General features: G+C 44.7%; 1 protein-coding gene across 1 annotated transcript in view; it reads right to left on the reverse strand.

The window, feature by feature from the left end:
* LOC135388571 (nucleolar pre-ribosomal-associated protein 1-like) overlaps positions 1–27,842 on the reverse strand; it is a 179,082-nt gene that overhangs the window by 115,017 nt on the left and 36,223 nt on the right. Inside the window, exons 8-10 of the mRNA XM_064618192.1 lie at positions 26,780–26,975; positions 3,101–3,235; positions 1,275–1,445 (exon numbers count right to left, since the gene is read on the reverse strand). Coding sequence (XP_064474262.1) covers positions 1,275–1,445; positions 3,101–3,235; positions 26,780–26,975 — 502 coding nt within the window. The remainder of the gene's footprint in view (positions 1–1,274; positions 1,446–3,100; positions 3,236–26,779; positions 26,976–27,842) is intronic.

The following is a 27,842-nucleotide window of genomic DNA, read 5'->3' on the forward strand; positions in this document are numbered from 1 at the left end:
TGCGGGTTTCTGGTCTTCCATCGCCGTACCGGAGCCATCAGACGAGTTCAGTGGGTGTGATGAATAGTGCAACGACGTGATGCGCCTCGCATGTTGTGGGGAGAGTGTTGTTAAAACTTGAAGTTAACGCTCAATTCTTTTTTGTAAACGTGGTGAATGTTTCAGTACCAATAACTCCCGTGTGTGAAGCACAGTTAAGCGTTACATTTAAGTTAAGGGACCGAGGATCTCGGTTCAAGTGTTAATCGGTGTTGGTAAAACCGGGCCTTAGAGAACTTGAACATTGAGGACTATGCGCTTTACGACAGCGATGTTCCAGTAAGCGGTGAACTGAGTGACACTGAAATCATCGAGAGTGCCCTCGGTAGTGACATGCCGGGAGGAGCATCTCATGCGTTGCATTGAAGTGCTTGAAGTTGCTTTCTTGCTCCCAGATGCGAACGCCAAGCAGATTGCTATTAGGGAGTTATTCCCTCTCAGATGATTTTAAAAAATAAATGGCTTCGGAATTGTTTACGAGCCCTATTACTGTAGGAACGCTTTTTTTTTTTTACGTTTCATAACATAGTACATTGTGGTAAAATCGTGGCAACGTAATTTTCGTTGTTCGCTTAACTCGGAACCCTGCTTATCTCGAAGGTTTTTCCGGTTTTTACGACTTCGAGTTATCGGGGGTTTACTGTATAAGCGCATTTTACATTTATTCGGAATAACTGGAGACGAGGTGTTCAAAATCATTTATTGCACTTTCTTTTGCCAGGAAATTCTTTTAGATTACAATATCCTTTGGTAACCATAAAAAAGATAGAAAGCAATCGAGCTGGTGGGAGATATCCATAATGAAAGCCCGAGGCTAGGTGCGTCCTTTTTATTTATTTTCCCTTAGTCTTGGGTTTTCATTATGGATATCTTTTGGATTGCGACTACACTTGCATCGCACATACTCCATGCATTGAACTGGATTCTGAACTGGTCTCAGCTTTTGTGTACCAGTCTGAGCCAATCTAACTGTCTTCCAGAGAAGAACAGGAACTGAACCTTTACTCTATGTCTGAACCTGAACCGAACCAACAAACTTTTTGGTTTGACCCTGCAGCAAAAACTGGTCCTCAAGATGAGAAGTGACAAACACAAAATATGCTTGCTGCTACTATTTTGAGGTATAAGTTTGTTAACTGATGCTTTCTTGTGAAACGGGATAACAGGAATAACAATGGTTCTTCACTGATGAAAGTCCAGATGAAACCAACAAGACATAATAATTCATTTCTTACCTTCCGGACTGCAGTGGTAAGTGCTGATTCAAACTTCTCTCTGGCCCCTGGCTTTGCCAAGGGAGCAAAGGCGTTACTCCTTACCAGACGAAGTGCTGAGCATATCTTATCCAGCGATGCTAGCAGTAGCTTCATATAACTGAGGTGCACACCCAACCCAGAGCTGCTGTCCTATTGTTGGAACACAACAAGTACCACAATAAATCCAATGTGCCACAGAAAGAAATATGATACTGTAAAGAAAATGAAGAAAAAGAAAACAATACTGTAAACAGTTTCAATACAATGCATTTCCTAAGATTCAATTCAATATTCATTTCAATAACTTGGAACACACATGGCCCCCCCATATTTCTAAATCTACGTTCCCTCCACAAGTCAAATGTCAGCTTCTTGGTGGGTGTAAGAGCATTCTTTTCTTTTTGCTTCTTTTAATTCTGAAGTAAGGTATTTCAAACTTGCAGAATGCCATGAGTAAGGCCCTTCCTTTTCTGCGATTCCGCGATTCTGCAAAAATTTGCAGAATTGTGTGTCTGCCGCGGAATATGAGGTTTTGCGCAGAATTTTGCAGAAACCGCGTGCTTAACTCAGTTTATGCGCGAGATGAACGGACTTTGCTCGCACCGGGTCGGCTTGCGTTACAGCGTAGATGTGGCAGCCGGAAAAAGCCGTGGTATAGCCCCATCTGCGTGCTGGAACACCCCTCCAACACGTTGGGATTCTGGAGTGGAATGCAAACGCTGACCCCTGCTTTGGTGTCTATAGCTGTCAAGTACCTCTGTGTGACAGTAAACTCTGTACATGCAGAGAGGTCACTTAGCAAGCACAACTTGACAGTCAGTGACAAATGTCACTCCCTTTCAGAAGAAAGTACAATGTACCTTGTTATGCTAAGTCACAACAGTTTTTGGAGTTGTAACTGCATTCCTCCACGCTAAGAGCTAACAGAGAGTATTTTCTGTCTGAACTAGGGCAATCTTCCTTTTACCACGGAAAAATGCAGAAACCATAGTTCCCTGCCGCGGAATTCAGGATTTGCCGCAGCAGAAAAAGAAGGGCCTTAGAGATATCAATATACAGGACGCCTGCTCTGGATACAAGAATGCTTAGCTCAAACCATGATGTTTTTCCATCATTCATAGAAACTCAAAGACAAAATGCTCCCTGCCCAGTGGAAACTTTGTAACATGTATAAAGAAATATGAGAATTTTAATGAAACTAAATCACAATGAACCCCAATTCTGAAGTAATGTCCAGAGTAATGAAAGGACATGTTGATGAAGAATCAACACTCACAGAAGCCACTTACTGGTTACAAACAACAACAGAAGAATATCAAATGGAGGGGAAGCTAAAGTTAGCCGGCGTTCACACGGGGCAACTTTTCCCAGCAACTCGAAGCAACTCAAACCAACGTCTTTTGAGCAATTTCGAGTCCGCGTTCACACGCAGCAACTCTGTAGCTCCGCCCACAAGCAACCTTATGGCGACCGGACAATGTGGGTTCGAATCGAACTGGTGGAATCTTTCCTTTAGCTGCTGTTTATCAAATTTCAGTCAGTTTTATTACTCCAATAGATCATTATTGACGAAGTCTCTTAATTCCAACTTCTGTATAATTCTGAAAACAACCCTTGTGCACATTCTTGTAGCAAACATACTTTTAAAAGGAGAAATATATTGAGAAGAACATAACATGTTTTTTTCTTTTTGCAAATTTTATTGCAACACTCCTGTATTGTGCTCCTGGACTGTATTTCACATCATCTGTGCTGAGCATTGATACTTTTGGTGATTAGAACAAAGGAGCTAAAATGAAACCCACCTGCATACACTGTGCCTCACTGATACAGGGTAAGAAGTCGAGGGCAGACAAAGTCATCATGGCTTCACACATTTCTGTTGGAGATTTGTCTGCCATGTTTTGCAGGCATAATGCTATGTCTTGATTGACCACAACCTGTAAAAGATCAATGTTCAACTTTCACTAACTTGTCCCCACATTAAATGTAGGAATAAGTAATGATGTCATACAATCATAATGAGAGACCAACAATACTGTTGCATTGTTGCTGCAGTATTGTTGTATAATGTCTGTGTACCACACAGTGAAAGAGTGAGAGTGAATGCAATGTGTGTGGTGCAAAAGGAGCGAGGGGACTTTCCTGTTTTGGGGTAGAAACCTTGTATGGTTCCCAATAAATTTTTCAGATATTTTATTTTTCAGACAACACCACTGGCATCATCCAATGCTCCACAAAACCAATGTGTATTTACTTCCATTATTTCTTATCATATCTTCAAAAGACAGCTCGATACTTTGTGAATGCACATATCCTAGCAACCAAAGAGCCACAACAAGCAGTGTATTTCAGCTCCCAAAATTTCAAGCAACTCCAAGGCTAGTTGTGCCAACAGTGTGCAGTATCAGCATCCGGAAGTGGCCCACACACTTAAATGTTGTCGTCCACTCCCACGAATGTCGTCGAACCTGAAACGTGCTTTCGCAACATCTTCGGGAATGGCTCTCTTGATGCCGATCGACAGTGCCTTGTATCTGCTATGTGTTGACATAGCTAGCCGGCGTTGCTGGCTCTGTTCACTAAACTGAAAGCACCGACAGATTCCGCATAAAAGCCCGATGAAACGTGAAACAAAAAACAGAGAAAGAAATGAGAAAGAAATGAGAAAGAACAAGTTTCCGCTTCACCTGGGACGATGTGGCACGCTTGCCAGTGTGCTGATGCAATACCAGCACGCACTTGGCGGTCTAAAAACTGTGTCACCGTCACCAAGTGGCTATTATCGATACTGTTCAGCCACCACCTGCCACTGGAGCTTTAGGGCAAACTTTTCTATTGGTATGTGCAGTGCAACATGGACACATTGGTCAAATTATACGATGTGGACTGCTTTCACGTTCAAAATAACACTTTTTTATCAATACAAACATATGGGACAGGACCTCGAAACTCGATCGAATTAAGTAAAAAAATGAATTATCAGAAGTTGTATTAACGGAAGTCTACTCTAGTGCACTTTTACTATCCTTCAATGTGTTATTTGTGGGATTCATACATTTCCTTCAGTATAAGTCATACCCTGTGACAATTTTTCGTGACATGGCCTTTCCCGGCACAACTTGAGCTGGAACGAGTTTAGAATGTAAATGCTTTAGGGACAGTCATCTATGCTGCATATCTTGGTGGTTACCTGGTTCAGCAAAAATTCATTTTCGCCAGGTTGCAGTCACTCAGTGGAACTTGCTCTTAATTTTGCAGGTGGAATGGGACACGAAAAAGGACCTTCAAAATTTAGCCTTCGAAAACACCAAGGGGTTGGTCTTACCTTTTTCTCCATTCTCAGCGAAAAAACTAAAAACACTGGTATGAGTTGAGTGTGGTAAGAGTAGGGCCTGAGGTTTTTGGGAAATATTTTCGTAAAATTTGGGGGGGTAAAAATTCGGCGGAAAACAGCAGCACCCAATTTCGGTGAATTCGGATGTAAAATTTCTGGAATGGTATACAGTCGCCAACTGATTTTTCGGACTTCTAGGAGCCACGACATCAGTCTGAATTTTTAGTGAATTGCATAAATCCACTTTATCTCAAAAACCTTCACCCAAAACATTCAAAGTAACTTACAAAAAGAACCTTTCCATGGCTGCTTTGCTGCACGAACACCAACAACGTATTTCAGCAAGTACATCATCAATTGGTGCGTTAAGTAGGCACCCCGGAGTACGAGTGTTTCAGACTCCACTCATTTAACATGACAGAAGCGCTACTCGCGCACCCGGGTGTGTAAGACTTCAAGCAGATTTTCGCACTCTGTCGAGTTTCATTTCGGTGCACGAAAGCACAAGACAAGCGCCCGGGTGCTTGAGATTTCCCGTGACGTACTTCCTGTTGAGCGCTGTCATGACGGCCTCCGAAGCGTGGGCTCGGAAGCAAAATATGGGCTTACTATGTTATCTGATGCATCCTTTTCAAGAAACTAATATTTTTACAACTGTCATCATGCTTTTCTATTAGTGGACTTCCTCCACACTGATATCGGCAGTTATTCGTCTGAACATGTGGTGTCCAACATGGCCAAAAACTGCTGTCATCTTGTAAAGAGGTATGTGAAAAGCATTCCCACAAAATATTTCTGCACAAAGTTGTTCCACCGTGGCGCAATTCATTCGCAAAATATCGCTGTCGCGGTGACAGGTCGGAGCACTCCAACTGCGCATCTGCGCACCACACCTCCTCTAGTGTGACGTTTGTGGTAGAGAGCCCCCTCATTCGCTGGGAGAAAAAAATGTCCGCTATGAACTTTGCGAGCTGTTTCTTGTTGACTGCTATTCATTATACGATTTATATCACGTTTTCTGAAAAACATAGCATATATGCAGCCCGACAAAATAGTATCGCAATCACAAGAGTAATACGAGGGGTGTTAAAAAAAAAAGACAGAGCTTTTGCTCTGAAGCTTTTATTTGGTGTCCTGCGTCAGCCTAAACACTGTCGCCCTCAAAGTACTCCCCTGTGCTGCGAATGCACCATTCCCAGAGTTTCTTCCACTGCTGGTACTCTTCGTGGAACGCACTTTCTGCTATGGTGCGTAGATCCCTCGTCGCATTTCCTTGAATTTCCTGTATCGTCTGAAAGCGACGTCCTTTCAATGTTGTCTTCAGTTCTGGAGCCAAGTCAGGCGAATAGGGAGGGTGAGGTACGACTGATGCGTTGTGTTTGGCCAAATAATTACGGACCAAGAGTGACAAATGTGCCAGACCGTTGTCGTGGTGCAAGAGCCATGCTTGTTCCTTCCACAGTAATGGCCTCTTCCTGCACACAAGCATCTCGCAGACGTGCTAAAACTTCTTTGTAAAGCTCCTTGGTAACCATTTGACCATGTTGTACGAATTCGTCATGAACAATGCCATTGCAGTCAAAGAAAGCAATCAACATCACCTTCAACAAGGACTTTGGGGTGTGTGCAGTCCACTGAGTGTGACTCAACAACAAATGGTCACAGGGAATTCAAATGAACAGCAGTCTGTTGCATACGAATACCGGTAGTCATGCACAGTGTGCGAGCGCCCTCTGTATTTTGGAGGCCACACCGTTTGAGAAGTTCGGTCCTTTTTTTGAACACGCCTCGTATCCGTGGCTTCTGTGCAGTCCTTCGTCACATGTCTACAACTGGGGAGCAAGGTACGTGCCAGGTCGGTGTTCAAAGCGAGAATACTTCCGTTGCTGTAGGGTGTCTCTCCGACCTATTTGCTAATTCTCAGTCACGGCAAAGTCTGTTTGATCTGTCATGTTCCCACACCAGCAAAGTGTGTGGCCGTATAGCTCACCAGCAGGGAGTTCAGGGTTGCGTGAATGAGAAAGGTAACGCTTGACTGTCACATGCACAAGGTTCCGCCGAATGTGCCAGGGAGAAGCAAGACGCTTGCTTTAATTTAACATTTGGATACCAAGCCTGACACAAACCTTCGAATGTGCGGTCTGTACTTCAGCGAGAGCACTGTGGCGGCGCGTGGACGACGATGATGACGTGCCTCTGCTGCCACGCGCTACGGCGCTGGCACAGCGGTTCTACCGGCACTGTCCTAGCGTGAGGCCACGCACATCTGCCCGCTGGGACATTCCATCATCGCCGGTCAGGACTCACGTAGAAGAAGACCATCGTCCTCTACATTTGGTGACCCGAACATCGAACACCATGTTCGGCGTAATTCGGCCATGCAACATCCTAAATTTTTCGGCAAACCAGCAGCAAACCACCCTCGAGCAAGCAAGGCGCACCGGGACCACCGGCACCGTCCTAGCGTGAGGCCACGCACATCTGCCCGCTGGGACATTCCATCATCGCCGGTCAGGACTCATGTAGAGGTACACCACCTCCTCTACAGCATTATCAATCACTGCCGAGCATTTTTGTCGTATCTCAACGATGGAACAGCAGCAGATATTCCCCCGCTCGGTCAGCATGGCGATGCAGCTGCCGCATGTACATTTAGCAAATGCATCCCCTTACAGTAGCATTCATATGTCAATGGCTAGAGCAGTTGTCACATCCCGGTGGCATCACCAAAGACATTTCCTGGGAGAACTGGGGTGTCACTGTACAACACACAGTGAGATTCGTGTTGCACTAGTCATCCTTCTCATAGTGTCAGAAGTCCCAAAACATTGAGGTCGTTGACAGCCTTCGAATCCTTCATTTCGGACATCAGGTAATCAAACAGCATCAATCGTCTCGGAAGCCGTAGCAGACACTCCGGACTAAGTGGTGTTGCTCAGCGAAGGTGGCCACCGCAGCCTTGATCATGTGACCCCAAGTGCTCGTAAGAGACGAGCCTCTCCTACACACGTCACGTTTTGACACGCGTCCAAGCGCTTGTCACGTGTCTATCCTGAAGGTGTTGAGGGTGTCTCGCACACGGGAGACTTGGTGGGCTTTTGTAGGCGTCGCAAAGTCGTTACGCTTGTACCAGTTGTGGGAAAACAGTTTTTGGGCGCTTAACATTCCATAGCGAACAAAAACAGAAATACAGTTGTGTGCCTCTAGACTGCTCCTTTAAAAGAGTACACAGGGCCATCGAAAAAAATTTTCAGATTAAGACATCTGATGGAAGTATGTGTGTCATTTTACCGAATAATGCGAAAGGTTTTGTTGCGTGCAATTTGTTCCCCAGAGAAAAACTCACATAAACATGGCTCCGTGCGTTCACCCTTAACTCGCTACTCCGGGTATAACCAGGAGGAGAAGGTATGATACCACATCTTCGATGACGTTTGAGGGGGAACTCGTTCTGGTTCACTGGTCAGTGGGGGTCAGCGCCCTGTCCCTTTGTTGCCGTAAACCAGTTTTGCCAGTTCCCCCAGAGAATTGGGGATAGAAGGAGCGGCCGAATCATGACCGAGCCAGGAGCGATGCTTTTTCAGAGCCCCAAACAGCCAAGTAGCAGACGACAGCTAAGTAGCAGACAATGTTGCTCTGAACCAATCAGCGAGCGCAGACTCTGTAGCGTCAGCGCGAGGTCGCAAGCAGATCACAGGTTGGCACTGCTGTCCACCACCGTTGCACACAGTCGCTTTTTGCGGCGTACTTTAAATTGAATTTCTGCGATAATTATGACTCTGTGGTGTGAATTACTTCTCATGGTGCATCTTACTGGCCTACTTAACAGTTTTATAGGAAGAAAACAGGGTGTACAGCAAGCAGCGTAGTGCTCCAAAGTTGCCTTTTGCTGTTTAGTGGCCACTCTGGATGTGTCATACCCCAGATTTGAGTGCGTCAAAAGAGGGGCGCCTACTTAACGGATCCACTGAAGTCACCACAGCAAGGATTGCCCCTGTGGACGGGGGTACATCAACGATATCCTCATTACTGCCACTGTTTGTAGTTGTCTGTGCCAAAGACGACGTTGATGCTAATGTTGCTGAAGTTATCTTAGTATCGATCGTTGATCAACTTGTGTCTTTGCTTCTACTGGACGCACCTATTGTAGTAACATCATTGACATCCTCACTTGAAGTTGAGGTTGACATTTCAGCATTTCTGATGCTCAAAGATACTTTAGTCAAAGACACGCATATTAAAAGATAAGTCATTGCAACACATCTGAAGTGGAGCATTCAGTTTTGATCGCGCACAAATAGGCTCCCCCCCCCCACACCCACACGGTGTACCTATACGCATGTGCCATTTCGGGAGTGGCGAATGGCCTTCGTGTCATAAAAGTAGTATGAAATTACAAAATATTGGGCTCAGGAGTACATGTTTGTGATGTATTTCTGGTCCTCGGGAGATGGTAAGTCCCAAACACCATGGAGGTTTGAAATGAGGTGAGTACGAATAAGCAACCATGTCTTCCGGGAATGGTTCGAAGTATTGGACATGGAAATACATTGGTTCTATGGGGCGTTTGATGGTGCCAACAGTTTTATCAGAAAAATTGGAAAGTGACTGTAATACAGGTAAAAATCTAGTGATTACGCTGCTATACATATCATAAATGTAAAAAGAAAACTGCTTGAAAGCTAAGCAATAGTACTGTCTGCTACAAAACGTGGAGTGTTCTAAAAGGCATGGTAACTCAAACTTGCAAACAGCACTTCAATCCACTTGTTTACAAAAAGCATTGCATTCATCTTAAGGGGGGACGTGGGGATAAACAAAAACTTTGTTTCTTAATAGATTATGATGAAAGCACAGATGTTGATAATGCTCTCAAAATGATGAAAGATGAAAGTCACTGAAAAGGTTAGCCAGCTGTAGGACTCAAACCCACATCTTCTGGATTGCCGGTCCAGGGCTCTACCAATTGAGCTAAGCAAACACGCCTTCTCAGAAGTGCTGCAGAACACTCAGAACACGCCTCAGAACATCAGTTCTCTCATGTTCACTCTCAAAATGAATTAACCAAAGAATTATAATGAATTTTTCTTTTACTATTTTTTTATCCTTGCATTTTGTCAAGTGCTTGCAGAGTTCGAAAAATGTGATAGAAGACCACTTGAACATGGAGTGTATTCCCAAATGTATGGTTGAGGTCATGCCATTCATAGTTTTTTTCAATTTCTACCACAACAATTTTTGGTTTTCATTTTTGCAACGGATGCATCTGGCATAGAAACATATGACGATAGCATAAATTATAAATTGATTTACTTGAAAAAAAAAAAAGAATGTCATAACCTCTAGGCAGGTTCAGTGACTGTAGGAAAACAAACCGTATAAAAACGGACCGAGTGGTTGTGGAGATATCAATTTCACAAGCAGAGGAGGTAGAGCAAAAAGTTGTTCTGAGAAAATGAAGTGCAAAGTTTCACACTATTCTTACATAAGAAGGCTCCAGCGCTATAGTCTTTTGCGCCTTTTGTGCACAGGTTCTCTTGCCCTTCTGGCTCTTTGTTTAATGCACTTTGGCTGCTTTTGTCTTTGACCAAAAGTCAGTCAAGGCGGTAGACCCTTGTCCAATGCTTTTAATGGCTTGGATAGCCAGCTGAGGTTCACTTCATACAAGAGAGTTGAACCAAACCCGATCCGAAAACCATTAGTATTAGCCGAACCGTAACTGAACTGAACTGAACTGAACTGAACCAAAACTGTTGCCGCTATCTTGGAGCTGAACTGTTAAAAAAAATTTTGGTAACCGGTTCAAATAATGGTTCACGCCTACACAAATTACTGACTGTAAGGGAAATGCTATGTAAAGTGTGACTCATGTTTTCCCACGACTTCACATGCCACACTTTAAGAAAAAGGAGCTCAAAGTTCACAAAAGTAGCATAACAAAGAACGATGCACAGTACACAAAAGTTCACAGTTTACAACAGCAGTATCCAAAGGAATGTCACAAAGGATGATGTTTAACAAATTTACTCTGTGAAAGTAAATTTTGTCATTTCCGGTCATTAGAAGAGCTGTGCGAATATTCGAAATTTCGAACACGAAACGAATACCTGATGCTATTCGAATGTAACTCACATCCTATTTTCAGTATTTGAAATTTTCAAATCTGGTATTTTTCGAATAGTACTGAAGCAAGGTGTCGCTATCGCCAATTTGCAAGTGGGCTTCGCCTCATTACATGCAATAGTTAGGTAGTTCTAGTTAAGTCGTTACGGAAGAAAATAATTGTACTGTATGTGTGTCTTTTTCTTTTTGTAAGGGTTCCAGGACATTTGATCGAACGTCGTTTGGTCGAAAGAAAGAAAAAAAAAAGACACACACACACACAGTACAATTATTTTCTCCCGTAACTACTTACAAAAAGACAAAAAAAAAGAAAGGAAGAAACACACAGTACAGTTATTTCAAATGATTTATTTCTGTGCGAGGATTAGAACAAGCAGCAACATTTCTTTGCTTTTTACATACTTCCGTAACTACTTATAAAACCGAAACACCACACACACAGTGCAATTATTTTATTCCGTAGCTACTTACAAAAAAGGAAACGACACGCACACAGTACAATTATTTAATGATTTATTTAAGTGCGAGGAGTAGAACAAAAGCAGCAACATTCCTTTCCTTTTTCGTGAGCTGAGGCAATGTTCACGCATAAGAGCGGAGCGAAATGTTGAACTGACCAAAAACTTGGTAATGACACGTCTATAAAGCATAATCGTCAAGACTACGTAGTATCGCCGGGTCATCGGAATTTAGGTTACTGTGACCACACGTGCCCTTACCGAGCGCCAATGTTGCGAGAGCAGAGGCTGCGGGTCAGCTTGAAGGTCGTAGCCCTACCGGAAGAAGCAGACGACAGCGGCTCACATATCCCGAGCCGAGCACTACCGGTGCGCCATCTGTTAGGTAAGAGCAGAGGCCGCAGCGCTCCGCCTTCAGAGTCCTCCTATTGGCGCGCATTTTGGAGGCGGAGCCTCCCTCGCTCTTGGTCAGCAAAGTCAAGGATAGCCGCTATTCACAACGGAAATTTTGCTATTCGCACAGCTCTAGTCATTAGTATGCACAGTGAGCACATGTGTCAGACGTGTGAATCAATTTATTTTAGCTAAACGTTGTTTTAGTTAATTTACAATACCAAATAACTCGGGGTCAGGCATGAAAATCATTAGAAATCGAAGGTAGACAGGAGACGGATGAAACTCGAGCCATCGACTTTACCCTTTTTGTGAATGGGCACGACTTTAGCTAACTTCCATTCCTTGGGCAGCACACCGTGTTCACAGGACAAGTGGAAGATCTGATATAAATAATGCGCCACCCATTCTGCGTACCTTATCAAAAAGCTATTATGAATACAATCAGGTTCACATGCTTTCTTACGGTTCAAGTTAAAGGGACGGTCTCGTACCCCCTGCCCCTTTCATAAAGTGCACCATTCGATTGCCCTTTGTTGAAAATGGAATACTGCTAATTTACCCGACAAAATACGCCGCAGTTATTAAATAACCGAATTAAATTGATAAATATTGCAGAGCACGCCGCGATCTATGTTGGCAACAATAAGAACGGCCACGTCGCCCTGCGGGTAAGTCTGCGATAGGATACAGAAATCGTCTGCTTTTGTGCGTGCTAGTGCATCGGCGTGAGCAGACGACTTCCAGAAGTTACTGACCACCGCGGCAACTCTCGTACATTTTGTTTCAGTTCTCGGATAAAAAACGCGCATTCTAAGTAGTGGCAAGCATGGTGGTTCAGAACAACTATGTTAATCCTCAGAAACAAGCTAAAAGTCGCAGAACAACCCCATCCACAATCACAAATCTGAAGTCGCTGGCCATCGGCGCGCGCGGTTGCATTACAGCTCCGACCAAAAATATATTACGCCCGCTCCATTACACTCCCCGTTGTACACTGATCATGCTTCGAAATGAAATGTCGCTGACGACGTACATGGAGAAGGAGTACGTGTTTATTTAAAAACCGCATTAAATACTCGCGGAAAGAAAACACGTGACTTAGCTTCCACGTATCCGATTGTGCGCCACATTATGGGAGACCCCACAGTCAATGCTTGGACTACATTCTCCGCTCGCGGAGGTATATGCCTGAGTGTCCCCATTTCGAGAGCAAAGGGGATTACTCAACCCAAGGTGCTTCTGCAAGTTACAATTACCATGACAACGACGACGCACCCGCAGGCCGACGTCATACGTGACGTATGCATGAGAGAAGCGCAGCTTTCGTCGTCTGCTCCTACGGCACGTTTCGACAAATTCCTCGAAAACGACTTGGTTATTCCGAATGAAACTTTGACGGTTGTATGTGTACAGTACTTGTGAAACTAGTTTTGGCTAAGTTTCGGAATCGCCCCGGCTGTACGAGACCGTCCCTTTAAGCAACAGGATAAAAATTCCCGTGTATGTTATCTGCAAATCGGATAATGGTATAAGGTCCTCGTAACTCGAGAATATCGGAAGTATACCATCGTCTGATGTAAAAACAGACTGAAAATATTCGTTGAAACGATCTAAAGCGCCATTATTCATAACGCTTTTTTGGATACTTTTACTCATGTGCAGTACATGACGCCAGAAGGTAGCTGGGGCGTCAGAAATAAAATTCTGTAGTGATGTATTGTAAAAATGGCATTTTGCTTCTCTTAGCTTCTTCCTTAACAGTGTTCGTAAGGCTGTTATTTCTGGAGCGACTAATGCTCTGGAAGATGTGTTGCACAGCCATCTTAGTTTTCACTTTATATGTATAATTTCACAGGTTACCCAGGGAGTGTGAACCTTGTGGACCTTTTTACGCTTCAGTATGTGCTTGTCAATACAGTGTCTAACAACCGTCCTAAAATAATTCCATATTTTATCAATGTCTCCGTCAAAGCATTCTGCCATGTTCAAGAATTCGTCATATTTTACTGCTAATTGGTTAATTACTGCAATATCATCTGCGCGCGAGTAATCATGATAAAAGGACACACGCCCTGGTTCTCGCGACAAAGTCTTCAATGGAACTAATTCTACAACAACAATTTTATGGTCTGAAACACCTTCTTCGACTCAACACCGTGATAGGCCTTGGTTCAACCTTCTAGTTACAAACACCAAATCCAGAACAGAGGAACGCATTTCAGATATTCTATTTGGAGTACCCATAAGCTGAACAGGGTCAACTCATAAACAACATATAAACAAACTCATAAACATGTTATTGTTGGAGACAAGAAGTGAAACCATGAAATGATGTCCGCGCCTTCACATGATACTGAGGGCGTCTCGATCGACTTCGCGGATACTGACGAATGCGATGCGAGCATGTCGGCAGCACAGGCGCCCGCTGAGACCGAGACTGATCCTTCAATGGTGACGGCAGTATCGTCAACATCGTCTTTGGTGTCGACTATGTCAGAAGGATCCACAGGAAAGCGTTCGTGGGGCAAGTAGTCGACTATGACTTAGCAGCAAATAGTGAAAGCCGTACGGATGGTTGAAAGTGGAAGAAAGTTCATGCACGAGAAGAGGAGTGTTATCATGTTCATCGATAACTGCGCAGCACACGACACAGGACAGAACCTCCACGCGATACGTTTGGAGTTCTTGCCTCCGAATACAACAAGTGTCCAGCAGACTAAGGAATCATAAAAATCTCAAGGTTATCTAACGGTCCCACTTGCTCTCGCGTGTTGTGCTGTGCTAAAAAAACGAAACTACCGCAATTTCACGCGTATAAGCCGCACCGCAGATAAGCCGCAGGACGCGTTTTTAGGGACGTTTTGAAAATTTTCTGGCAGATAAGCCGCACCCGCAGATAAGCCCCGTGGAATATGAGACGACTGATTTGTGCGACAAAGGAGACCATAGAGAAGGCCATAAACCCTGTGGTCCATACTCCGGGATCGGCACAGTGTACAACAGAGGAGGTCAGTTCTAGAGTTCTACCAAGATCGGATTATGCCCTTGTTGGGTGTTTTTCATGGACTGATGGGTCAGTGGTCTTCCAGAAGATGTGAATCACTGTCACCACTTTCCTTAAAGCTGCTTGGGGGAATGCACCAGGAAGATCAATCTACTCGAATGTGGACCCGTCCCTGTTACGCACTGTTCGTGCATCGGCAGGGCAGTGCTGTTCCAGAGACACTATCGGCCCTTTCGTTAAAATTGGCGTATGGGAAAAATAGCTGGAAAAAATAGTAATCAGATAAGCCGCCCCGGTGGATAAGCCGCAGAGCGCCCGTGAGAAAAAAAATCGCACATAAGCCGCGGCTAATAAGCGTGAAAATACGGTAACTATGACGTTAGGCTTGTCGCCGTGCTTCATATTCTTGCAGACTTGTGGGAACCAGTGAAAGGGAGTACTATAGCAAACAGTTTTCGTCACGCCAGATTTTGCAAGGACAGTACGCAAATACGGAGTACAAGCACCATTTGTATCGCCATCGGCGGACGGACGGGCAACGGAAGAGGACTTCGGAAGCTCAGGTATGAATACCTGCAAGTGTAATGTTTGAAACGTACGCCGAAGTAGATGAATGTGCAGAATTTGTGCTGGGTTGAAATGACTGATCGTTTCAAAATCGTTTCACAAGTCCTCCGCCTGCCAGCGGAAGGCTCCGACGATGACAACGATGACGGGAGTGCTGTTGGTACTCCTTCAACATTGATACCAAGACCTACTAAATAGAGAGAAGACCTAACCACTACGCGCTCCTCCCCGGCCGCCCTGGCAGTACGTAATTCCGACGCTGCCGCGAGGAGTGGTGCTGCTAAACCACTGTCCTCCATGCACGCGTGTAGCCTGCCCATCACTCGCCGTGGGCGTGTTTACTTCCGACTTTGCCATGCTGCTGTCGTTATCAGCACTTGTTAAGGAGTTGTAATTGTTAGTTTCGCGTGTGTTAGGCTGTTACGTGTCATTTGGTGAACTGTTCACATGGTCTACTGTTGCGTGCCCATCTGCAAGTCTGACGGGAACAAGGTTCGAGATGAAAAAGTTTCGTTTCACGAGTTCCCGTCGTCCGGGCTTCGTGACGCGTGGATTAAGGCTATTTCAAGGTCTGGTGAGTAGCATGCTTCTGCTTTTCTGAAATACAGCCCCTTCTCCCAAGTGATTGCGAGCGCCTTTCTAACGATAAGGAATCTTATTACACATAGGCCGCAATAACGAGCTGTGGCGACCAAACGACCGATCCCAGGTGTGCTCGCGGCACTTTATGCCCGAGGACTACAAGGAAGGGCTGAAGATAAGAAAGCTCAAGCCAACAGCCGTGCCTTCAGTTTTTCCACAGTACCCAAGCTACAAGCAGCCCTGCCCAAAGAAACCACGAAAAGCCCCAAAACAAAGGGCAGAGAATACTGGGGGACCAGCAGAACGGCAAAAGTAATGTTCGCACGCTTCTGCACCGTATTTGTTTAACGCTTAATAAACTTTTATGCAGGCGCTCCTCAGGTGCCCCCAAGAGACAGCCTCTCCAAGAAGCAGATGAAAACAGGGACCCCACTTTCAATCGGCTGCCCCTGATAGAGGTGGAGTGTGACCCAGCAGAAGGGAACTGTACTGGCGAAATCAGCAATCCAGCACTAGCGGCTACAACGAGACCACGTCGACAGATATCATCACAAACCAACCTCACAACAAAGAAGCTCAACCAGATGCTGACAAAGATAGACACCTTGGCATGAAGGTGCCGGAAGCTGAAGACAAGGCTCCGTGAAGTTCGTTTAAAACTAGCATCACTCGCCAAGAGAGACGAAGAATCTAACAGGACCTTGAAGGAGAACAACGTGGCATTGCTCCTGGTAAGAATGTCATTGCATGAGCAGCATGAGATCTGTTGCAGTGTGCAATAATTTCTTCTCACAACGTTTCTTGTACTTGCCAGGAAATGGCAAGAGATGGTGACCCCGGTGCACTTTTCCTCAAAGAGCAACTGAAACACATGAAGTCCAAGAGACCACGTTGGAAAGAGGAAACCTTGCGCCTCTGCATCCTGTGGTATGCGAAGTCCCCGTCTACATACTATTGCCTAATAAGAGGTTCAAAGCTCCTGAAGCTCCCAAGCCGTTCCAGGCTGAAAAGGTACTTGGGCTCGTGCACTGGCAGGGTTGTGACATCCAGCATGTGCAGTTATCTATTACCAGTTATGACCAATAATTGGTGCTTGCAGGCACGCTTTGGATCTCTCATCTTGGACGAGATGTCTATCCAGCAAGGGACATTTTATCAACGTCAGGCTGATGAAGTCCACGGGCTGGTATCAGTTGACGCGTCTGGCTCTGCAGGCAATGGCAAGAAAGAAGTTGCTACTCATTTGCTCTGCTTCATGTTTGTGGGACTCTCTACACATTACAGGTGTGCTGACGGAGCTATTCTCGTCATGGACACGATTTCATCTCGTAATACTTATGTTTCAGGATACCCGTTGGGTACTTTTTTACAAGAGCTCTAACAGGCGCAAAGCTGCATGAGATTGCAATGAAAGTTCTCCAGAGCGTGGAACAGGCAGGCTTCAGGGCACTACGCATTGTTGCTGACAACCATCCTACAAACACTAAACTCTTCTCTATACTGTCTGGTGGACCAGTCTGTCCTATTATTCAGTACGTCCTTTCGCAGAGTCCATTAGAAAAGTGGTTGTGTTGCAAAACTTCCGTCTTCTCTGCAGGCACCCACTCGATGAAGAACGACACTTATTTTTGTCGTTTGACTATTGTCACATCCTGAAGAATATAAGGTCCCAGTTCCTGGCAGCCAACCGATTGTTCTGCAACAATGGAGAGTTCATTGACCCAAAGTACTTGAGGGCACTTCTGGAACTCCAGGAGAAGCAGGTTGGGTTTAAGCTGGTTTAAGGCCTGACTCGGAAGCATCTCTTTCCTACGAACTTCGAGAAGATGAACGTGAAACGAGCTGTAGACGTGTTCAAGCCGGAGGTGAGATATATATTGCATTTAATACTCGGGGCAAGTATGGAACTTGTGATTTGTTTGATCCAGGTCACAGCTGTGCTGAAATACCTACGAGATCATGGATCAGAAATTGGGGTACCTGGGTTCGAGGGCAGCCTGCCAACCATAGAATTCCTGGAGATGGTCTTCAAGTGGTTTACGCTCCACAACATAAAAAGCACCACGTTCCACGTCTTCAGTCGTGATCCAACAAGGATGCCATTTTATTGTGCAAATGACGAGCGGTTCGTGTTTTCATCAATTAGGTACTTCCCTTTCCTTTCACATCAGCTAACATTCAGATGTTTTGTTTTAGGCTGTCATGGCTCGAAGAAACGTTCCTCGAGTACATTGATCACTGGAAAGAAACTGCACCAGCCAAGGCAGCCTTCTTGTCCCCTGCAACCTACAAAGCCTTGGGGGTTACAACGAAGGCAACAGTGTTGTGCACTCGCCACCTGCTTACTCGCGGCTTCAAATATGTTTTAACATTTAAGTAATCGATAGAAGAGACAGGGCGCTGACAAGCTGGTTCATGATCAAGGAGGTGAACCCGAGACAGGGATGAAGAGACGACACAAACAAATTCTCAAATTTTGTTCAAACAACAAATTTTGAGAATTTGTTTGTGTCGTCTCTTCATCCCTGTCTCGGGTTCACCTCCTTGAACATTTAAGTACTCATCAGATGAGGTAGAATCTTTGTTTCCTGCAGTGCGACAACTGAACGGGTCAAACAACCAGACAGACACATAAGCTGCCCTTTCCGCACTACAGAAAATTGTAGCAACAGGCCTCCTAAAGCCTTCTGTGAATGCCAATGTCCAAAACACTGACATTCAAATGACTGGGCTTCTCAAGAGCAGCTCAGCTGCCACCCTTCAGTGTTCTCCACCAAAGACAGAAGAACTTTTGCAGCCGTACTTTAATGATCTTCAAAAGAAGCCAAGTAAGAGGAGAGATGCAATAATTTTGTGCACGCATTCTGAATGTTGTTGCTTCTGCAGTGCCAGCACCACCCGGGCTAAAAGCATCCACAATATCGCTTATTGGCGGCTACCTGGTCAAGGCTGTGGAAAACAGAATGAAGTGCGCGGGTTGCTTGGTTCGGCTCAAGAGTGAAGCAAGCGACGGACCGACCGTTGCAATTATCAACAACCTCGATCGCGGTGGACTATCATACCCCAGTTTAGAGTTTGTGGGCTTCTTACTTAAGCTTGAAGAAGCAGCAAGTACTGTGAGAAGCACGCTGTTGCAAATGCAAAAACCGCTGAACTGGTTTGTTAACAGACTCGCTCCTGTTGTAATTGAAAATCCACTGTTCGCATGCAGCAGCGATAGCAGTGTAGCACATAAAACAGAGTTGGCAAAGCTTGTCCTAAAAAAGTTCGGAAGGCCATATCTGACTAACATAACAGTCGATATAGCAGCAGAGAATACAAAGAAAAAAGTGCAGAACAAACCTCTCTCTCGAAGTTGTAAATTGATGTGGGTTGTTGAGCATGTAGTCTCTTGTGAATAGAATTTTCATACTCTGAGCTTGTTTGGTCTGTTATTGATTTACCATGTTTCGTCTTATTATGCGGAACTAGCTCTACGGGTACGAACTGGGAAGTCACATGCGTGTCATCGGACCGCTAATTAGTTATCGCACGGAATCCACCGCCGTATTTATTTACCACAAAAAGAACTAGGTTAACCATCGCAGCATATTTACGTCTAAATATAGACAAAACATCCGATTTCGTTGCTGCGAATGCTTGTTTAACGAGCTGAATTATGCTGATGTATCGGGCATTGAGCGCGATTTCATGGACAGTCCATAAACAACTGCTTAAACGCATAATATGGTACTGGCCGCAGAGAAAACGACTTACAATCGTAAGAGAGTCACATACCGTGTTGTACCGTACAGTACAATGCAAATATTTGAAGCAAAAGAGTCTTAAACCAGCGTTATCTCGGGACCATCGTGTAGTCCACCGCCCAAAAGAACAGAGGGCTTTGCATGCCCCCTCGCGGGAGCATCGCAAACAAAAGTTTCAGTGCGTTTTTTGGGGCGGGAGCGCGGAGTGGTTAGGTCTTCTCTCTATTTAGTAGGTCTTGGTCGATACGCTCGGAAGTGTCTACCGTGACAACATGACATTAGCCGAAATACGTGGCGACGCCATTTCCCGCATATGCACAGCAGAGCAGATACGCATTGATAGCTTTTTTTATGACTCTGAGTTTTCTCTAATAAAAATCATTTTGGGAGAGATTTGTGCCATTGACTGAAAATTCGGACTGCTCGATACTTTGAACCAATTTTGTGGCTTTTAGAAGTAAAAAAAATCGGTCGGCAACTGTATATCACTTTTTCCGATATCAAATCAACTGCAATATAGCATATGCTGAAGGGTGCTCCTTAGGAGGGCATTAGCAAACTCCTAAGGCAATGTCTTAATTAACTTTCAATAATTAACTTTTTAATTATAAAAGCTAGGAAGTTGTCCCAATGAGGACATCTGGTCCCTTCGGTCACCTGATACCGGAGCCGTTTTCAGAACAAAAATCTGTTCGATAGATCGTCCGCAAAAAAATTCGTGAAGGGACACCATTTTTTCTTAACTTTATTCATTGCGCATCTCTAGAGACGCGTGTTTCCTCCACCCTCAATGTGAGAGGGGGGAAGAGCACACATCGCCTCTTGCATCCCAGAAAAAGATTAAAAGAAAACAGAAAATGCTACCCATGATAAGGACAGTTCCGATTGAGTCACCTGATACATTTGTTTTTGTTTTGTTTCCACAAGTTAAAAGCTCATCTTCGACGCATGAGGTGGCACTGTGCTCCTTCACCCTGTCATATTGGGGGCGAAGGAAAGATGCACAATGAACAAAATTGTGTTCCTTCACAAATTTTTTGTGGGCGATCTATCGAACGGATTTTTGTTCTGAAAACGGCTCCGGTATCAGGTGACCGAAAAGATCAGATGTCCTCATTGGGACAACTTCGTAGCTTGTATAATTAAAAAGTTAATTATTAAAACTTAATTAAGACATTGCATTAGGAGTCTGCTAATGTCCTCCTAAGGAGCGTCCTTCAGCGTATGCTATATTGCAATTGATTTGATCTCAGAAAAAGTTATATATATATATTTTTTAAAAATATGTTCGCATTTAGCTGGGACACCCAGTATATATCGGTGAGGGCGGCAACTGCAATCTCAAAAGCACCATCTTTGTGACTACAGTAAAACCCGCGCACAACGATCACTTGCGCAATGCTATACCCCGTAGAACGATCGTTTTTACTTTTACCGTCAAGATATACATTGTCTCTATGGAGAATGGACCGCAGATAACGATAAAGTTCGCCGTACTGAGTGCTCGTACAGCGATATTTGAAGCCCTCCCACTCATAGACCAACTTTGGCAGCGCGCTGTCCGGCATTACACCCTTCTGCGAATTGACCTTTTTCACGTACGCGTCGTATCCTAGCGGTTCTCTAACGAACCATGCTCGGCGCGCGTCAAAATAAATCTACGTGGGTAGCACAAAGGATCCAGAGAGGGGCCGACAAGCTCGCGCCATTCGTGCGGTCTCCCCACTGGTCCCCACTTCTGTCGTCCTCATACTGCGCCATCTAGTGAAGACGGAGATGATCCTCTCCAGCGCCTCAAGGTCATACGCATGCGCATAGGCCATTGTGAAAAAGGTCCATTGTAGCACGCTCCGATGCACGATGTTCCCTCGTACCTTCTTGGTACAGAAGTCCCGCAGCCAAACGGGAATTCTGCTCCCGCTTCCTGCTTTGATGCATCCTCTGTCGACGATGGCGTCCGAGCGGAAGAAACAAAAAGCGATAAACTTGAATGTTAAGTTAGCGATCATCGAGGATTATCACCGTGGAACACAGTGGTGTCCATCGTGCGAAAGTCAGCCTATGGTAAGCTACGGCCTAGCGCAGGTATGAAGTGCAACATCAACAGAGAGCGTGCGTACAAAAAAGTTGAAGACGCATCCGTAAGCGCACTTAATGCTGTCGACGTTCTCAAGAGTTTTATCCTGGAGTGCATCTGCCTGCTCATTACGTCGCGCACCTCGACAAAGTTGAACGTGACGTTGTGCATATCTACAACAGCAACCAAAAGCAATCATAGCAAACAAGCTACTTTGGCAAATATTGGCATTTCTGCCATCTCTCGTTAGTGTCGCTCGCGGGATAATGTATAGCACGTGACTTCCGTAAGATGGCGCTGACGTATGTCAGCACTCCTGTAGCAATATCCCTCCCATAACGATTAAATTAGTGATAACCCATGATATCATTATACTGTGCAGGTTTCACTGTTCTCACAAATATTCAAAGTGTCACAAAAACATGTGCACCCTAAAGTTTTCAACAGAGCGGGACTGAACAATAAGTGATCCCCTGGCTCGGAACACATGAAGAACATCTACGCTGCCTTCTACACTCTTAATTCACATGTGATGGTGTTGCTGATTTTGTGCAGATGGTGGTCTTTGGTGGTTCATAAGCAGAGAGCATCACTGTTTAGTATGCTCGGATCAAATCAATACGCAGATGAAAGTGACATGTTATAGCGGTGCTAGAGCAAATTAAAAAAATCGAAGTGATGTTCGAGATTTGCAACAAAAGCATGGCGTATGCTTTTAACTTGCAATTATAATGTATGTCAAATAATGGTATGGCCCCTGTTCCCAGCTCCTCAGATGAAATAATATTATCATCCTAGTTGCCATTCAAACCTGATCATGGTAGGAGAACGTCTGATTTAAAGTAGCACAGAAGTCATTTTTAGCACCCTGTCTTCTTCCTATAAAACTGTTAAGTAGGCCAGTAAGATGCACCATGAGAAGTAATTCACACCACAGAGTCATAATTATCGCAGAAATTGAATTTAAAGTAAGCCGCAAAAAGCAAACGTGCGCAACGGTGGTGGAGGGCAGTGCCAACCTGTGATCTGCTTGCGACCTCACGCTGACGCTACAAAGTCTGCGCTCGCTGATTGGTTCAGAGCAACGCTGTCTGCTACTTGGCTGTTTGGGGCTCTGAAAAAGCATCGCTCCTAGCTCAGTCATGATTCGGCCCGTCCTTCTATCCCCAATTCTCGGGGGGAACTGGCAAAACTAGTTTACGGCAACGAAGGGACAGGGCGCTGACACCCCGACCAGCGAACTGGAACACGTGGACCCTGTAACGTCATCTGTGACGTGGCACCATACCTTCTCCTCCTCATTATACCTGGAGTGGCGAGTTAAGGGTGAACATGCAAAGCTATGTTTATGAGAGTTTTTTTCTAGGAAACAAATTGCACACATCAAAACCTTTCATGCTATGCGGTAAATTGACACATACAGTTTCATCAGACTTTTTAATCCGAAAATTCTTTTGGATGGTCCTCTGTACTCATTTAATAACGGACGTTCCTCATCATTCGTATACTTCATGTTACACCAGCCCAAAATCCCGCCATGAGTACACCACTCTCCTGTCCTGGCCCACCATGGAAAATTGAATTCAAGAGTAAAAGACTTTTACTCTTGTGTTTTGTGTACCTGGCCATCCTTTTTATCGTTCTGAAAATTAAATTCCACCACAGAAAGCTAGGTCCACCCCAGTCCACCATAGAAAATTAAATATAACAAATATGTTGTAGTGCGATACATGTACCACAGGCAATTTCGCCATTCCGATGGAATGTTACTGAACTGTTTCGAATAAACTGGCTTGGACTGCTATAGCTGCCTTCCGGAGCTGAACCGGAACTGAACCCTTATGATCGAACCCGAACCTGAACCGATAACATTTACGGTTCGACTCTCTGCTTCATACAGTCTGCCCCCTCTTTCCGTGGTAATAACCACTAATCTGCAAATGTGCTGCAATTCTCGAAGTCCAGGATCATCTTCACTGCTTATGCCAGCCTGGTTCCCAGAACTAGGGGGATTCCCGGTTTCGAACACTTGGGACATAGCGTCTTACTGAGTATTGAGTTCAACATTGTGACTTGACAAAGCAGATACTCGTCGGGGTTCTGCTGTTCTTCAGGGTTGAGGTCATGGGCGTACTGTGCCGGAGGTAAGAGAGGCCATGCCCCCCCCGAGCTCCAAGGTCACTTGTGAAATTTGTATGCACTTCAGTCATTGGTCATCATGATTAATTCTCAGATGTCATAATATGAACCTCTGAACACCCCCCCCCCCTCCAGCCTGTAGCAGCATATCTCTCCAGTTAAAGAGGAGGAGGAGGGGGTTGCAAGTTCCCCCCCCATTCTCACACACACCTAGAAGCTACTTGCCACCCCCTCGAAAAAATCCTGGGAATGCCCATGGTTGAGATCCTGACCAGTTAGCGTCATTTTAGGCTCAGTGGCAGACACAGAAGCTAACGACGCTTGTACTGCTGTGGCGCACTCACATGTACCCTCTGGCGACACAAACGATGGCTCCAAACGAACTTGGACGGTGTGACCTGTGCTCGTGAATGGTACAGGTTCTAGAACATTCGGGAAGAAGTACTTGGTCGTGCTTCGACGACATCACCACAGCAAAACACGCCAACAAAGCACTCACTTTCAGATTCCGTCGCAAAAGTATTTTTCTGCTTATTTGTAATTGGCAGCTTCCGCTTGTGGCTACCGAAATGGTGGTTCTATAGTACTTTCATTTAAAAACTTGTTTGTCCATTTAAGAATCGTCCAAGTCCAAAAACAAGAAATGGAAACATAAAGTTGCAATCTCAATCCCATCCTGAGAAAGAGCTGACGATTTGGCGGCAGAGGAGCCAGCGGCCAATTTCAACACAGACAGAGATCACGTCGCACGGGTTTCTCGCTTCGGGACCCTATAACTTTCCCTCTCCATCAGAGTGCTGCTCACTGGAGAAGTTCGGATGCATGGAAACTTTGAAAAGAACTAAAAGTACTTTCGAATGGTGCAAAGATGGCGTCGCTCGGTGATATCAATCCTGAGATACGACTGTTTGAAAAATTACGATTTCTTCGTCATTTTCGCGATATTGCTAGCTACCATGGCTCAGAAAAAACGAATTTTTGGGGTACTTTGGGGCAGATTTAAACAAAAATACTTTAGGATCAGATAGAAGATAAATTTTTCTCACCTAAAATATTTCTAGAAAGTCTTTTTTTTTTTCATTTTTCGTCAGTTGATCCATGCGCCCCCCTTAAGAGTGTCGGAGCTCGTCCGTTACCTTTCAGACCTGCACATAGCGTTGCTTGTTGAAGGACCTTCCTACATCACAGCTACCTATATCTCTGGTAAATTTTCCTAATACTGTTCATATATAGTAGCCGACAGAGTTTTCGGATGCTGATAATTTGGACTTATTCAATACTCCGGACTCCCATAGGGAATGGTGACCTTCGCCATAGGATTGATACATTTTGACTGTTGACTGTTTTTCCTGACCGATCCAACTCCAAAGGCTAGATACTCCGGACCAAAACACTTGAAAAGAAGCCCCAACACCACTTCTTTCGGCACTGTGGAAGCAACTTCGAAAACCGCCATTTTGGATTGTGCACTTGGATTGGATTGGTAATTGGAATCCTAGGCGAGACTGCTCTGAAACTTCCGAACTATACCTCTAGGTGAAGCTACAGCGCCGCTGTCGCACTATCACTTTCGAGTCGAGAGTGTTCCTGTTCCAGAACACCCGAGTTCCTGTTTCTATTTGTGCGCGCTGTCGCTGTTCATCAGCTTTTGACGCCATGGGTACGTCTGTTTGGTAAATTGTGCAGTCGGAAAGTGAGCCAGACTTTGCAGACGATCGCCCTGACCGTCCACAACTGTCCACAACCATCGACCGCTGGCATGGTGAAAGTGTTGTCGCTATTGTCAAATAGTTAAATATGTGCGACGAACCTATGACACTCACACAAATGCATGCGGATTTCATGATACGCAGGTGCCAGATGCGGCTGGGCACAATTATAGACTTCTTTGGTGCAGCTGTAGTAAAATAATGTTGAATTTGGCGATAGTTGGGTTTTTCAGACTTATGTATTATTCTGACTTTTTTCCAGTTACCCTCAAGTCCGAAAAATCTGTTGGCTACTGTACTTCCAGCACGGATTAAGGTATTACTTTGCTTTATGTGACGCTGTTGCAAGACTTCACGTGAGAAACATCAACAAAATACACAGATTTCGCTTTCGTTTCCACTCTGAAGTAGGAGCAAAGAGCGTCAGAGTTCTGATACACTCAGTGATTCATCAACCATCATGTTTACTTTTGCTAGTGATGTTTACCTTTTTTCTTACTGAGTTGTCTTGGTACGAGCTGGGTGGCCGCCATCTTTTGTTTCATCTTCCGCTGGCTTTTGAAACGCCAGGTTTTGTAACGTAATGCTGAGGCTGTGCCTTTCCACGTTACCCAGATCAATGATCTTTCCCCCTCAAGGTTGCGGGTTGTAACCTGGCCAAGGACGCAAGTAACTTGGTGGTAAGGTACAAGTTACTTTGACGTCTTCAACGAGGGACGTTAAATATGGTGTGCCGTATGTTGAGATTTCAGCGCACGTTGTAGAACTGTGGGCTGTGTGGCTAAAATTAATCCACAAACCAAGCACTGAGCTCATGATTAAAGCCCCTAGCTTTCTGCGGTGAAAAAACCAACATTTCCGCGAAGTGCGATTTACAAATCCGTGGGATTCTGTGGGAAGGGAAAACAAGAAAAAAAAATGTAGCACCATTCTCTCAATATCGTCTACCGACTCATCCCGCACAATTTTTCAGCCTTTCGTAACTTTTCAGTGGGCAAAGAAAATTAGACTCAGCTCTGACACATTCTCTCCGGGCGTTCCTGTCATTAAATTTTCTTTCATCGCGGCAGGTTGAGCCGTGTAAGTGCCAGCAGTATCAGTCACGACCATCAGCTTTAACCCGTGAAAATGTCGCAGACTGATTGAAATCCTTACATATATCAAATATTCCACAAAAAACACACGATTCTGCAGGAAACAGCAGGTTCCACAAGACATCGTCAATTCCGCAAAATTTTGTGGAATCATGGAAAGCTGTGGGCTCTACTCATGATCACAGCTGTCTCGCGACGTAATGCAACAAATTATTTTAAATGATATGTCCTGCAAAATTTAGAAGTACTTGCCTGTTGGAGTACCGCAATCATCTTCTCTGTGGTTTGCGCATGCGCATTAGACAGAAGAGGCATCCACGTGTGGAGATAGTAAGTGATCTGTTCAGGGCATGCACACATTATCTGCACTATGAACTCTTCTCCACGTGTAGACTCATACAGCTTGGATGTACTCTGAAGCAATTTTGTGATGGTGGGGTTCACATTTCTGCAAACAAATTCAACACAACCAACTTAACAATCCTATAAGGCACACACACAAAAAGATGGCAGAGCAATGCCCAGATGTAATTCTTTTAGATGTTGTCAACCGTTTCTCTCGATAACTCAATTATGCACAAGTCCCTCGGTTTTCCGTGAAATCTTGCAGAATTCGGAATTAATCGCGGAATCCTTCGTATAGCACATAATTTCATGGAACCCCTCATTTTTAAGAATGTGCGAACATTCGAGTCCTCGAATTCGAATCAAATATTCAAATCACTCGAAGTATTCGATTCGCGATTCGAATACCCAATATTCGGGTTTCCGTATATGTATTCGACTATTCGCTGAATACAAACGACGCCTCCCGAAAGTGGGCTTCACCTGGCGCTTCCCTGTATGAGGAGAAGCCAGCTTTACAAAATTGTCCATGCTGCAGGACAGACAGACAGATTCTAGTTTAGGTTAAGATAACGTTAGCCCAAGTTTATTGTGCATACTTCACCTGAGGAAGGGGCGGCGTCCCTCCCATGTGCAGTTTAGTGGTGGCAGTGGGAGATTTTGAATTGACGTCAGAGGGGTTGCCTTCAAAAAGTTAACTCCTAAATAATGCCTACAGCCCAGGAACAAAAAAAAGGGTGTGCTAAAGATGTAACTTCCCCAGGGTATGTATTGTAAACTCCTTCCTATAAAGTTCCTATAAACTCTGCAGATGCTGAAAGATCATTCAGCAGGTATAAAGTGGTTGCAGGCGACAGATCATATCAGAGGAGAACACAAGATATCATGCATGCAACGCTGAGCCACAACAGTACTTTGAATCTGTAATATTATAAAACATTTTTGGTTCCCACGTTATCCAAGAAAATAA

Source organism: Ornithodoros turicata, chromosome 3, assembly GCF_037126465.1.
Source record: "Ornithodoros turicata isolate Travis chromosome 3, ASM3712646v1, whole genome shotgun sequence".
NCBI lineage: Eukaryota > Metazoa > Arthropoda > Arachnida > Ixodida > Argasidae > Ornithodoros > Ornithodoros turicata.